The sequence below is a fragment of the Arabidopsis lyrata genome (assembly GCF_000004255.2).
Source record: "Arabidopsis lyrata subsp. lyrata unplaced genomic scaffold ARALYscaffold_2, whole genome shotgun sequence".
NCBI lineage: Eukaryota > Viridiplantae > Streptophyta > Magnoliopsida > Brassicales > Brassicaceae > Arabidopsis > Arabidopsis lyrata.
Window position 1 is genome coordinate 18484752 of NW_003302554.1, and position 15104 is coordinate 18499855.

The 15104-nt window shown below is 36.0% G+C and overlaps 2 protein-coding genes, 1 long non-coding RNA gene and 1 pseudogene across 6 annotated transcripts; 2 read left to right on the plus strand and 2 right to left on the minus strand.

Annotated features, from left to right (window-relative positions):
• Nucleotides 1-12: 12 nt before the first annotated feature.
• LOC9325294 (protein PAT1 homolog 1) lies at nt 13-4189 on the minus strand. Of its 4 annotated transcripts, none has more exons than XR_002334220.1 (6): nt 3737-4189; nt 3191-3333; nt 2987-3043; nt 2784-2847; nt 316-2444; nt 13-240 (listed from the first exon to the last, which is right to left on the minus strand). XR_002334220.1 is itself a non-coding variant. In XM_002889185.2 (6 exons), exons 2-6 carry the CDS (start codon nt 3801-3803, stop codon nt 409-411), a joined length of 2367 nt encoding a protein of 788 aa, XP_002889231.1. In that variant the 5' UTR covers nt 3804-3815; nt 3956-4189; the 3' UTR covers nt 13-408. The 4 variants fall into 4 exon arrangements, 3 of the variants coding, with proteins under 3 accessions (XP_002889231.1, XP_020891705.1, XP_020891704.1); XM_002889185.2 differs by having other exon boundaries at nt 13-2444; nt 3737-3815; nt 3956-4189; XM_021036046.1 differs by having other exon boundaries at nt 13-2444; nt 3737-3831; nt 3956-4189.
• A 485-nt stretch (nt 4190-4674) lies between these two features.
• Nucleotides 4675-5318, minus strand: LOC110224233 (annotated as a pseudogene).
• A 361-nt stretch (nt 5319-5679) lies between these two features.
• LOC110230711 lies at nt 5680-6750 on the plus strand. Its single transcript, XR_002333890.1, has 2 exons — nt 5680-5805; nt 6292-6750. It is a non-coding gene; the product is annotated as an uncharacterized LOC110230711 (long non-coding RNA).
• Nucleotides 6751-9713: 2963 nt separating this feature from the next.
• LOC9323832 (probable BOI-related E3 ubiquitin-protein ligase 2) lies at nt 9714-11276 on the plus strand. Its single transcript, XM_002887722.2, has 3 exons — nt 9714-10054; nt 10138-10564; nt 10661-11276. The coding sequence occupies exons 1-3, from the start codon at nt 9999-10001 to the stop codon at nt 11216-11218; spliced, it is 1041 nt and encodes a 346-aa protein (XP_002887768.1). The 5' UTR covers nt 9714-9998; the 3' UTR covers nt 11219-11276.
• Nucleotides 11277-15104: the final 3828 nt, after the last annotated feature.

The following is a 15104-nucleotide window of genomic DNA, read 5'->3' on the forward strand; positions in this document are numbered from 1 at the left end:
GCGAATGATATGAAGAACAAAATGGAATAATCATTGCCAAAGCATAACTCAAAATGTTTATTGGTAAAACAGAGAAAGACAAAAAAGGAAAGAGATTTCAAAAACAAATATCGAAACCACAATGGGATTTAACTAAACAAAAGACAAAAACACAAATGTCTGATAACTCTTTCATAAGTTCTGCAAAGCTAAAGACCTTTTCTCTGTACAGAGACCAAACTTCTTCTCCGCTGCTTTTACCTATCAGACACAAAACCAGTCTTGTTCACTTGATCTCTCTGATGCAAATTGAAAGTTTGAATCGATTCGCTCTACCTTTCTTCTCACGGTATCTGCATGATCTTATGCCTTCATATACAGACTTCGCCATACAGTTTCTTGATTTTACTGCTTCAATCTTTGATACTATCAACTTAAGACTGGCTCGGTTTTCTGGCTTCCGAGCATAGATCGTTTCAAAAACTCCATTAGTATTCTCTTTTGCTGCTCATCAATGTGTGGGAAACTTGAACGTAGAAGCTCTATTGGCATTTCGCGGACAATGGCTTGTGCAGCTGCATCAGATATCTCAGTAGCAAACTGCGGTGGCAATTGTGAATTCAAACTCTGCATGATGCTATCATATTTGCTGATGCAGTACCTCATCAACATATTAAAGAACTCGTTAAAGGAAGCGCGCCATAGAGCCATCCCTGTGTTGTTGAAATTATTAGCCCGAATAAGCTCCGAAGCTCTGTCGAGTGTTGATTTCAGTACCATGGAAGCTCCGTCTCCAACAGGACTGCCTAAGGGGCGGAGCGGTGCCTGCTCAGAAGAACAAGACACCGCTGCTAGACACGTGCTTACCGGTCCTAACTCCATGTTTTGAATGCACACATTGATAACTTTTGCAAGCTTATTTGTGGTTTTCATGATATCGGGGTCAGATGAAAGAACTCCGAACAATGACCTTAAATGACGGAAAATGGCCATGCAAACTATCCGCATTAGGTCGCTGCCAGGGAAAATTAGCTGAAGATACCTTATAAGGAGCTTCCGACCCTTTGGAAGAGAGATAATCCTTAGAAAGAGAAAATCATCATGAGACCGGCTTTGCCCATTCTTGGCGAGGGGATCACCGAGCTGAAGTGAAGCCGCAAGGTTCTGCAACAATGACTGTCGTCTTTGTTTCAACTGGTTTCCTCCGTCCTGGAGTTGGTTGAACTCCAAGAAACGATCTATATCATCAACTTCAAGGAGGAGACAAAGACCATCCTCAATGTACACTCTAGCTGCAAGCATCGGTTCTTGATCAAGGGGCTTATCGGTATGCTCTGCATTACCAGATTTAGCTGAATTTGGAGGGCCCACTTCAAGAAGAGGACGAGGCCTGCGGATTGAAGAGAAAGGAACCCTACCAAGAGCCTCAACCTGAAGAAAAGCATGAGGCTCGTTGTTTGTCCGTGCACGCTGTTGGAGGTCCCTCAAATGATTTGGACAGAAATGATGCTTCAGTTTTGCACCTGCAGATTTCTTAGCAAGACAGGCTTGGTGATAGTAATCATCAACGTAAGGATCATTGCTGTGTGTAGCAACAAGCTGCATTCTCAGTATATTCTCTATCTCACCAGCTGACATATATTTAGACCGGAATGGATATCTTCTCTGAATGCCAGTATCAAAGCCTTGTTGTTGAAAACGCATGTTCTGTCTGTTCCCATGACCTGATCCTGGTCTTGCTTCCCTCAGATCACCAAACCCAAGCATTCCATCATAATTTCCAGATGAAGATGATCGAGAAAGATGGGAATTAAATAACTGAGGCTGCATTCCTGGCATATGCCCAAGAGGAGGCTGCATCGGATGTGGTAACCTATTCTGAGAGCCCTGCATCTGTGGAGGCATCAAACCGTTTTGATGAGGTGGCTGTTGTAGCATCGCATTATTCATGATCCCGGAACTATCCCCAGGATGCATATTTTGACGATTCATCCATTGAGATGGAGGGCGATTATTCAGAGGAAGAGCAGGACAAAACTGAGGCCTGTTTCCAGCATGCTGCGGTGATCCATGATGCATGGTAGGCAACTGAGGCTGCAAAGTTGGAAAAGGAGAGAAGTTTGGCGATCCCATTTGAGGCCCACCAGATTGATATGGTATATTAGGGTGTCCTAAACGCTGATCAGGTGATATGCTGCCTGGAGGAGGGTATGAAACAAAAGATGACTTCGGGACAAGAATTGGTTCGCTGGAAAACTGTTGTTGATTATGGTCTTGATGCAGTTGACGCTGTGGTTCTGGATACAATTTTGTTCTGTCAGGGTTTCTCTGCTCAACAAGGTCCAGAGATGAAAAAGGCTGTGCTGACCACGCCTTGTCATCTTTAATGGCATCAGAGTCCAGTATTGGCCGGCCGTACCAATTTGGCAACTCCTCCCCATGGGTCCACTCAGCAGCTAGAGAATCTGAGGAAAAAACCATTGAAATGTTAAACCCACAAACTAAAGCCTTGCTTGCAAGATAGATGAAAAACCATGGAAATGAATTAAGAAACAGGGGCAGATCGTTGAAACATATGAATAAGGAGAATGGAGTTAAGACAGCTCACTCTAAATCATAACGTTAAAAGTAAACTGACAGACACAGATTTGACATACATAAACACACAGAAGTAAGTAAAGCTATGATACGAAGTATTACAGACAGTACATGAAATATTAAATCAATGCAATACACAAAACCAAATTGATCAAGTATTCTTTCACAAGGGTTTGAAGACAACATTAGTGCACATAGGAACTCACTCTGTATTGATCGCCTATCGGTGATTGGCCCCGTACTTCTATATACATCAGGTTCCCTATTCAACTGTAACAGCATAAATAAAAATCATAAGGTAACAAGCTTCTTCAAAGCAATTTTACCATTTTAAATATAAAATGATAAAGAAAATTGAAGTATAGAATGCACGTGTGATCACTTATCATGCATATTAAAGCTAGCTAACCTTTGAAAAAGTACTAGCAAGATCATCAACGTCAGACAGAAGTCTAGAATCTTCAACCTGCAAATATTGGGGAGGAATTGTCAGTCACTCCAGCATATGAACCGAGAATATAAAACAAATGAAAAAGCTTCAGCCCTTTCAAAATATAGAGCTGCTCTGGTTCCCTACAGAGATGATAGCTAAGAGAAATAAGGTGAGAATAACCTCTTCCTTATCAAATAAAAAGTCTTCTGCTATTCCAGTGAAAGACAAAATCTCATCTTCCTCCTCCAATCCACCCAGCTCAACCTCCTCGACAACATCGTTCCCAAAAAAGGCATACTGAGATGCATCAAACATTGTATTACCTGCAGAAAAGAAACCTTCGGTCAGAAAACACGTACTAGAGATGAAACTATAAGAATCTGATGCAAGTTTGATGAAAACGAGTGCACAAGAAGCTAAAGCTTCCAGAAATTGCTCTAATCTCAACAGGTATAATATGGTTTCTTATTTGACCCATAAAGACACTGGAGAGTGTTCAAATCATAAAAATAGCAACTAAATCTTTCATAATCTTCTCCGTGGGAGTACAAAGACAATGAAAAGCAAATGAAAATTAATGACGAAAAAGGTCTAAAGAATCAACAAAGAAGCAATTCAAGTTTAATATACTCCTACACAGTTGAAGAAGTAGAACAAACTAGATCCAGATTCAATCTAACAAACCAAATTCAAAACAAAAGAAATCCGAGAAAAAGAAGAGCAAACCTGAAGGATTATCTCCAAATTTCTTAGGATCCTCAGTCACGGGACTCCCGATTCCAAAAGCGTCCATAATCGCTACCGTCTACAAATCCCAATCACTAAAGGACCCCAATTAGTCTACAAACCCTAATAGACTGCTTTCAAAACTGGAAAAATCGAGGTGAATCAGATTGTAGAAGAAGATATTTCTCGGATAAAATGGATCCCTAAGCGATACCCTACCTAAATATCAAAAAATTGTAAGTTCGAACTCCGAAAACGCTTAGATGAAGGATTTAACGATCGAATCGAATCAGAGTAACAAGTTTCCTACTGAGAAACAATACATATCGGCTCATCACGGAAGCAGAGGAACAGATACGACGGAGAAGAAGAAGAAGAAGAAGAAGAAGAAGAAAACAACCGCATAACCCTAGAGAGAAGATATAGCGATGCCTTATTTTATTTTTTATTTTTATGATTGATGATGCAAAAGATCATTGCTTTTCCAATTTATTTAATTATTATTATAAGAATAACAACAACTGATAAGTCTTCCAAAAAAAGAAAAAATCATATCATTATCACAGAATATTAAGAGAAAAACAGGAAATTAAACTATGCAACTCCAATAAAATATATGAAAATTAAAAGAATAATTTTTATTTTTATTTTTCAATAATTATTTATTTTTATAGTTTACTTAGGCCATGACTTGTCAGTTGTCACGTGTGGACTTGTGTGTGTGTGTAAATCGATAGGTAGCCGTTAGGAGGGGTTAACCTCACTAGCGCGCTAGAATCTAGTCATGGCGACTTCAGCCTCTGCTTCGAGCTCGTCACCTCGTTCCAGTTTAGGTTCGAGTCTTTCGTGGTCTATTTCCCGCTCCCGCTCCCGCTCAAGATCGCCATCATCAGCTTGTTCTTCTACTACATCTCATAGGAAAAAGGTTAGGCTTTCTATTTCCAAGTTTCCAATTTGATTAATTAGAGAATCGATTTTCATAGGTGAGTGTAGATGATCTCACTTGTTTTCTTTATGTGCAGGCAATTTTGGTGAAATCATTCATTTTGAACTTGCTATAGATCGAGCGGTATCAATCGCTCTAGGCTAGTTTGCAGATTTGCTTGCTAAGAACTTTGCTCATAGTTCCAATTGACGTTAACAGGTTGATCCTCCAATAGGAGATGCGTACGTTGAATTCAAGGCAAGAGCGGATGCTGAGAAACCACAGCTGTACATGGATGCTGTATGTCTCTTTTCAGATTTCAGCCGAACTTGTATGTTTTACTTGAAAAAGTCAGATGATAGACTTCTCTCTTGTTTCAATTTTTTTTTATTAATGTAGGTAGGTCCAAATTAATGGAAATGTTGTTAAAGCAAAGTTCACACTACTATGCTAAAAAATCTGATGAAGTTGGTGCTGACATTGAGAAAGATGACGATCAAATCTCCCTATGAGTGGTGGATCACCCAGAAGCAGGCCAATATCCCCTGCTAGAGACCGTTCTCCATCTTGTAGCCGATCACCAATTTGTAGGCCTGCTCGTTCCCGTTCAAGGTCGATATCACCCCCGCAGGAATTCGTTAGATCCTTGTATATTTGTCAGTGTTAGATTTGATAGCTGTCGTGATTGCACAGCTACTACAGTGCATATTAGACTCCTAGTTCATGAGTATGGTCCAAGATCCTGCTTTGTGCTATTTTGAAATAGAAACGTATCGTGTTCCAGCTTCAATAAACGTTAGCCAAATATGACTAAATGGCCTTGGGTATCGAATTGCCAAGGTCTATGTGGATTCTGCTATTGTAACTCCTTACAGAGTAGTGTTTATCCATTGTAATTGTACTCAGTTATAGTAACCTCCTCTTTGGTTCTAAACAGGGGAAGAGGTCCAGCTGGAAGACGTAGTAGAAGGTAATGTCGTCTTCCTTCTCTAGTTACCCAAGCCCCAATAAGGTATGGCTTGTTGCAGACCCCTTTTCAGCTAAAGAAATAAAGAGATGCCTTGTTGAGTTATGTGTTGACTATCTAACTTGTGTGAACTTATAGGCTCCTAGGAAGATATCAAAGAGCCACAGTCCAGAAGAGGTAATACTCTTCTACTATCACTATACTTCTCACTATTTTATATGGTCAAGCTATTTTACTTTTGGAACACATGTGGCACTAAGAAGAAGCTCCCGGTTTAGGAAAGTGTAGGAACATTGAGTTTAACCCATTTATCTGCTATGCTTCTTTGTTAAAACCTAAAAGCATTCGGTGAAACTTTCACATTAGGCCTTGTCTTTTGACTAGATATCTTTATTCAATTGATGTTTACCGGGTCCTTAGCTAAATTGATATATATCACAACCTTTTTTCAGTGCCTAATATTGAAACGCATTATCACAAATCGTGTTGTCATTGTTATCTACTTATCTTGGATCTACTAGTTCACAAGCTTGCGATCAAACGCAAGATACAAGAATGTGGATGATCATTGCACCCAACTAGAAAAATCTCCTGCCAATGTTTTGCTTTCAAATTTGATTAAAGAGAGAAAATAATCATCTTGTGGGATTATGCTACGCGTAGGCCTTTGAAAGGAAGGAAAAAAGGAGCAGCAGCAACAGTAGCAGAAGCAGCTCACCGCCACCTCGCAAGACCTGATAAAGAAAGTTTGAAGTGACCAAATGAGACTCATGCTCGCATTAACTCTGCTTAGTTCGTACGAATGTGACTGATCGGTCTAGTCAAGGTAGGGACTTGAAGTAGGCTCATGTAGTGATGGATATGTGTAAGTTACTTTTAAGAACAACACAATAACCTGTTGTCTAATCTCTACTTTTGATTCAAACTGATTAACCAATTCTTGATTTGGTGGTGAAAGTGAATCAGTGATCTGACAACAACAACAACTACCACCACCATCTTTGTCTTTGTCTGTTTGCTTGGAGTAAATGTGGTTCATGATCTGATGGTAACAAGTCAGTACATATAACTCTCCTCGTATTCATATACATTTATAATAATAATAATAATATTTATTTCGTATTTTGTCTGAACGAATTAAAAGTGGAGGTGGGATCATTATTCATTTTAGCAGAAGATGAGATTTTGAAAACAGTAGTGGGAATCATGCAATCTACACATTGGTTCTCTTCTTTTCTTTTTTTGATTTAAATAAAAAATGAAGGGACCACAGACTGTCCCTAAGCACAACCACACATGACACCAAGTTAAAGTCTTTTGCAGAACCTCTTCTCTTGTCTCCTAATGGGGCAACGATTTTTTAAATATAAATGAATAAAATCTTGGAAGTTTTTGTTAAAATGAAAGTTAAGTTTCGATGATACGGCTAAGTAAGGTATGTTTTGAAGAGCAAGAAAGAGTGATGGCCCAACACATCTTTAATTCAACCGGGACCTCCCAAACCTAACTCTTTTTTTTATCTTATTCTTGTGCATCTACCTATCTTCCCAAGATAGTTTCCAATATAAACCACACCTTAATTATTGTCATTTATATCCGATCATTGAGCTCCGATTTATGATTCGAGTATTTGGATCGGTACTTCTTCGAGTTTTGAAATGGATATTACATCAAGTCATCAATACATACAATGTTAAAGTTGTCACTAAATGTTCGAAAATCATAATGGATCTCTATGGTCTGAGCAATTTTTCGGTCTCGAATTTTGAAAGAAAACTTCATCAATGTACAAATATATTTTAGATCACAATTCTTACTTTCGATACTTGTGATAGTGAGTTCCAATCCATATGCATGGTATTTAATTAGTTACCCTTTTTACCTTCCGATTAAGACGTTAGACCCAAATATGTCGTAGTGCCTTTGATTAATATTATGTGATACGTTAGGTCACGAGCTTCTCATGTATGGACCATAGTACATGTGATATGTATGCACTAGTAAGCCCCAACAATTAATGAAACACATGTCTTTAATGGGAAGCTTTACACATCCAGTGAAGCCTCTTTTGAATTGTTGTAAGATCTAGGTGTGTGATATGATGTTGGAACAAAAGCATAATTAAAGTCACTATTATCAAAACTTTGATACACGAATCATTATGTATATGAACCGAAAGATATATAAATATATAGTTAGAAAAGCATGAAATCTTTCTTTACAACAAATTAGATTATAGTGGTTCCTTTAAGGAAAGATGAAGTTTCTAGGTAAGGCACCCTTTAAGATTCTTACAATGGTTGTACTATTTTTCTTCTTTTCTTTTGAAATGTTTATATCACATGAATAACACCAACACCAAAACCAACTTTAAGTTGAATCAAATAAGAAGAGAGGAAAAAATGAAAGTGAGAACCAAAGTTATTCAAAGAGAAAAGAAAAGGATACCATACAACAAAGTCAAGGTGCAATGTCACTTGCTCTTCAATCAAAGAGGAAACCACAATTCAAGATTTCATTATTTTTTTATAAAACTTTTTTTGTCAAAGACAAAGATTTCATAATTTAAATAGTACATATGTTAATATCTCGTTATTGTATTGAAATAAGGGATCTCCTCAATGTTGGTCGTCTCATATAATATATAACAAATTCAAATGAAGATCAATATTGAAATTTGAAAGAACAAAACACGTATTTAAGTTGTGCACCATGGCCACTCTTTTACTTTACAAAGTCTACTTTTTTTTTTTTAATTGGCCTCTGTAACACAAATTAAGATGGTGGAAACTTGAAAGCTTTTAAAAGACAAAGGCATAATGTTTTCACTTTGTATTGTGTAGGAAAGAAAATATAACAAAGTACCAAAATTATGTAAAGAAGAAGAAGAAGAAAAAAAAAAAGAGTAAAAGGGACATAAATTAAAGTAGGAATTAATTCTTGTGTGTTACTTTCTATCTTATATCATCTTCATAAGAATCTGTCTCCATCTTTCTTTCTTCATCTCTTGGTTCTCTTTAATAATACATCAGGATGGATACCTCAACTTTTAGTTTTTTTTTTTTGTTTAATCCAATTAGAGGATAATTGAACCAATCCAATTTATTCAGTTAATAAGAACCAAACTTTATCTTTATCTTTTAATTTCCATATTACTGTTATTTATTTATTTATTTAAATTTAATATAATATCACATCATTATTTTTTACTTTCAAATATATACCCTTTTAAACAGAGAATCTAAATTAGATAATCAGTTGAATTTATCAATAAATGATAAAATTATCAACATTATTGTTTATTGAAATAATTGATTTTAGTTTTTTTTGGGTTAAATTTTTACAGAGAGTTTTTTATGAAAAAGGGTCAAAGAAAGGGCAAACAGAAGTAGCCAGGATGTTTCACCACGTGGCATCACATGGCGCCAAACTCGTACGAAATTACAAAAAAATATAACAAAAAAGGAAAAAAGTAAGATTTTACCCATTTTAACGGACCGTACAAAAGACAATTTGTGGGTCCCAAGTAAAAATGTTCGCCACGCTGTCATGCGTACATGGCAATACGCATAACTCATTCGGGCTTTTCCACGTGGTGTATTCTTATTGCATATCTCTTCAATACAAGATTAAATTCCATCTTTTTACGGTGATGAATGTCCTAAAATACCCCTGTAATGGCGCTAAATTCACAACCCAACCGATCTACACTATTTAATTAGTACGGTGATGAAGTTAAAAACAAAAAACCGAATCCGAGCGTTACTCCTGATGATAACACTAGTATGACCAAATTACTAAAGAAACGATTCAATAACTTTTCCGCCAATTTCGGTACAAGTTACCACTTCAAAATTTTATAATAATAACTGAAAATATTTGTGTTTTCAAAATCACCACAATAACCGATACAATTAAACAAAGATTGAACTTGAGAAAACGAGTAAAGCAAATGAGAAAATTTACCAAAAAGATAAATATAGCCAAAAATGAAGATATATCAAAACCGAAGAAAAATAAATAAATTTACCAGTATGTAAAAATAGATTTACCTTTGAACAAATTATATTGTATATTTGATATATCTTTGTCCCTAAAACTTCTGTTCACGTTCGTCGCATCGATGTGTATAAATAGGAAACAACCATTTGGGTGAGGTTCGTTTCGATTTGGTCTTTCCTCCCCAAAAAATATTAAAGAAAGGAGAAAAAAGCAAAGCCCCTCTCTTCACGCACATCAAAGCACCAAAAACAAAAACCGAAACGCATGCATTTCTAATTTTCTATCTTCTTTTTAACTTCCTTCTTCTCCACCATTTTTTTCATCATCATCAACTTCTTCTCTAGAAGACTAGACCTCTCTCTCCTTCAATGGCCGTCGATGCTCACCATCTCCTTCTCCCTCCTCCTCAACTCTTCTCCAACAGGTATCTTCGTGAGTTTATTTTGGAGTTTTCTCTGAGGTTATTTATTAATGATTATCAACTGAATCTTTATTTGTATTTTGCAGAGAATTAATGATGAATAATACAACTATGGAACCAACTAGTGGCGGTTTCTGCAATAACAATCAAACCGTCGTTTCACCTTTCTCCGTTCCTAACGATACAACAACGACAACAGCAACGCCTCCTCTTCTTCACATGTACGGCGGCGCTGATACTATTACGACCACCGCCGATTACTACGCCGATGGTTCTGCTAATCTCGACTGTGATTTTTTCCCTCTACCTACGAGAAAACGCTCCAGAGATTCTTCTAGCAGATCAAACTATTATCATCATCATCTTCTTCTTCAGAGCCCTAGATCATCATCATCATCATCATGTATTAACGCTGCTACTACTACTCCGATCTCGTTTCTTGGTCAAGACATTGATATCTCCTCTCACATGAATCATCAACAACACGAAATCGATCGATTCGTCTCCCTTCATGTAAGATTTCACAGATATCTATCAATGGCAGAGTTTTGTTGCAATGTGCATCGTATCATCAATGGTCACTGATTCCTACTTGTTCGTTGTTATCAGATGGAGAGAGTGAAATATGAGATAGAAGAGAAGAGGAAGAGGCAAGCGAGGACGATAATGGAAGCTATAGAGCAAGGACTGGCTAAAAGGCTTCGAGTCAAAGAAGAAGAAAGAGAGAGGCTCGGCAAGATTAACCACGCGCTTGAGGAGCGAGTGAAGTCACTCTCCATGGAGAACCAAATATGGAGAGACCTTGCTCAGACCAACGAAGCCACCGCTAACCACCTCCGAACCAACCTCGACCAGGTACTGGCGCAGGTTAAGGACATACGCGGCGCAGGATTAGAGAATAACATGAACGAAGAGGACGATGCGGAGTCGTGCTGCGGAAGCAGCTGTGGTGAAGAAACGGTTAGGCGCACCGTAGGTACGGAGGCGCAGGATAAGGCGGAGAGGAGGAGGAGGATGTGTAGGAACTGTGGGGAGGAGGAATCGTGTGTGTTGCTGTTACCGTGCAGACACTTGTGCTTGTGTGGAGTTTGCGGGTCCAGTGTGCACACGTGTCCCATCTGTAGATCTCCTAAAAACGCTAGCGTTCATGTCAACATGTCATCTTGACCCCGTTTATGGATATTACTTTTTTTTCTTTTTGTTAATGGAAGTCTTATTTTTTTCATCAAAACTTTGTCAGGAAATTTAGTTGAATATAGTATTATTTTAGCTAAGAAATAAAAAATCATGAGAAAAAGGAAACCTTAACTACAAAGAAAGAGAAACATCCGGAAATATTTTAAATATTTCATAGTCTTTCTACTACTCTTTCAATAAACATCGTTTCCATAATTTAGATAAGTAAAAATACCATAGTCAAATATAAGGATATATAACCAACCCTTATATTTTGTTTATATAATATTGAAACAGAAAAGATTATTTGTATAATTGTATTACTTCTATTTTTTGTTTGATTTAGAAGCCTATATAATTAATATCTCGCAAAACAATAATCCCAAAACTAGAGGAAAGGAAATGGAAAAAAAAAAAAAAATAGTAACAAAAGACGATAATTGGGTTTAGGGACCCAAAGAACTGTACAGTGTAAGGCGTGGAAGACACGCGCCGGCAAAGACGCGTAGGGAGAGAGGGAAAGGGACAGTGGAAGTTGTAAAAAGCTGACACGTCGGACGCGCGCAAATGTCGCTGTTGTTCGTCCTGCGTACTCCTCCTGACACCTTCTCTCTCTCTATTTTTTTTTTTCATTTATTTTCTACCAAAATTTTATGTGGTTACATAAATTAATCAATTAATTACGAGAATCAAAGATTCCATATATGTATATATATATATATACATATACATATGCAATAATATACATATATCATTATCAATAATATATTCCATCTTACGTAGAGCATTAAATCATTAGACCATCCGCAGGTGTAAGTATAGAAAAGGGGTGTAAGATTTTTTATTATTATTATAATTTAAAGTGAGAGAGAAAAGAGAGAAAAAGAAAGAGAGAGATAGAGTGGCTTACACCCGAGTGTAAACTTACATCCAGGTGTGAAGAGAGAGACAACTTTTACATTATTTTGTATTTTAAAATAGATACACCCCACGCAAGGATACACCAGTGCGGATGCCCTTATAGATAACCATTTCATACTTCTGTAAGAAAACTGTAAAACAAGTTTAGTAATGTCATCGTTGACAATTAAACAAAAATATTATTATCAGATAACTGGTTCTATCATTCTACATTTCTATGCACAGTATGTCACCGTTTTATACATTCCATCTATCGGTATGATTATGACTAATAATTGTTTTTTTAAATCAAATTGTATAACTAAGATTTCAAAGTTGCTTTAACAGATGTTTATACATGATTAATCTGCTGAATATTGTTGTCAAGAAATATAAATGTTCTTCACATTAAAACCAATATATATATATATATATATATATATATATATATATATATTGAAAAGAAGGTTTTAGATATAAACAAAAAAAAGGAAGAGGACACGAGATAGCGATGCGAAGAGATCATGCCAACATTAAAGAGGATATACTCTCGTCGCACGAATAAAAAAGTCCTAAAGCCAAATTTATCTACTGTTTACTTTTATTTTTTCCATGCCTAGAGAAAATCAATACATCTGATATTGATTTAGTATGTTAATCATACGATTCTAAGTGGATTTCTGATTTGTATATTATTAGATTTAGATGTAGACATCTTTGTGCCTTCACAGGCGGATCAACCAACGGAGGTCCAGTATTCTAAATCATGACATTTTTGAAACGTTCAATATTATCTACTTATATATTAATCAAGTACTATTATTAAAAGAAACACGTTAAGTTAGACAGAACATATGCTATTTTTCTAAGGCCGAAAGTAAATAAAATATTTAAACTAAGGTTGGTTAAATTAAATTTGCACTATCGGATGTCATGAAACCAAAAAAAAAAAAGACTTCCACTATCGATATTGTGACATTATTTACGCATACATTAACATGTGATATTGTGTTTGTATGTGTTGCATGTTTCGAAATAGAAATCTAGTAAATATTGAGGAACAAACATGTGACTATGTGAGGTGGTTAATATGAAATACACTAGCAAAGGCTCCCATTGTATGAATCTTCATGCAACTGCAAGTAATCTGAGCCATCTCTCCGCTCTAATTTTGAACACTTTCCTATAATTATTCTTGGTCCAAACCAAGTGGTAAATCATCTTTCATAGTAAAGATTCGAAATCTTACTCAACCTCCTCCAAAAAAGCATTGGGTTCGAGCAATTTGGGGCAATGCTCTCAACTTTGAAGAGTATTTCTTTTAAATTTTGTAATTTTGAAAATGGAGAAGAGTATATGAAGGGAAGGAACCAATCGTCACGTACACACTAAGCAACAAATGAAGCAAAAACAAAGAAAGAAAAGAGAGTGACGCTTGACCGATTGATGTTTATATATATATAAAAAAAAAAAACTTTATTATTTGGAGACTTTTGAAGAATCTAAGGACCATTTCTCTACGGTTATGCTTTTATTTTTAAATATTAATAAAAGCGAAACAAACGAAACAAAAGTGGAAGACTTGGTGTAAAGTGATGGGATATGCAAATGTTGTGGTGTTAGGGTTTGTGTCATGCAACCTGTCCACTTCTCATTTTAGATATTCTTTTTTATTTACACCCATTTTTTCCCCAATATTTCAGCATTGGTGGGGTTGCTCTCTTTCCTTTTAAATAAATTTTATTTTATTTTTTTACATTGGAGGCTACGATTTTAATATTGCTTTTTGGAGCTGAAAACTGTTTATTAAAAAATAAAATACTATTTGATTCACTATATATATGATGAACCTCTATTCCCATGAAAATTGCACCATTTGGGTATCATATGGTTTAAGAGAAAATCATAAGGTTGAATCATATAAAAATAAGTTAAAATGATTGAAATCAAGGTCTTTAAAATTTGACGTCGTGTTTTGTTTACAAAGCAAATTTTAAATATTTCCTTAATAAATCTTTGAAAAAACTATCCAGCTCAAATGGCAATCCAACCTTTTTTTGCATATAAATAAGAAAGTCAGCTTAGATGTTAAAAAAAAAAAACCAAAATACTAATTCATGTTAACTCCTTACTGATTTTTTTTTAAAAATGGAATATGTGTAATCAAACAGTAGAACTTAAACATATAATATCATGTGAGTTCAATAATGCATACAACTATTAGACCATCCGCAGTGGTGTAAGTGTGAGGGAGGGGTGTAAGATTTTTTTTATTATTATAATTTAAAGTGAGAGAGAAAAGAGAGAGAAAGAAAGAGAGAGAGAGATAGAGTGGCTTACACCCGGGTGTGAAGAGAGAGACAACTTTTACATTATTTCTGTATTTTAAAATAGATACACCCCACGCAAGGATACACCACTGCGGATGCCATTAGCTAGCTAAATAACAAAGATACATCAAATTACATCATCTTTGGGAGTGCAACAACCACTAAACAAAACGATTTTATTCCCATATACACGTAAGTGGCACAAACACGATATGATGTAAAAGATAATAGATTACATGAAAATGTCTTTGGGAATAATTAAAAGTAGAGATATAGATGTGAGGAGGGGTCATGATGGGGAACACCAAAACTTTATAGATTACCTTGTGAAAGGGGGCACTCATGAAATGGTCCAAACTCACTACCCTATTGATTTCGGTAGCTCTTGCCTTTTTTGTTCTATTTCCTAAGAAAATTATTAAATTAATAAATTAAAAATTAATTATTGTATCTTATTGTTGGGAAATTGGCGCCCACTTATCATTTTTCACCCCTAAGCCATCAATTCGATTTGACTACATAACTATGACTAAATGAGCCCAAATGGGAACAAATACATTTGTCACCTCTTTTAACCTTTAACACTCTTGTCAATAATGTGAATCGGAATCACAATCCCATAAAAAGAATAGAAAATTCAAATTTCA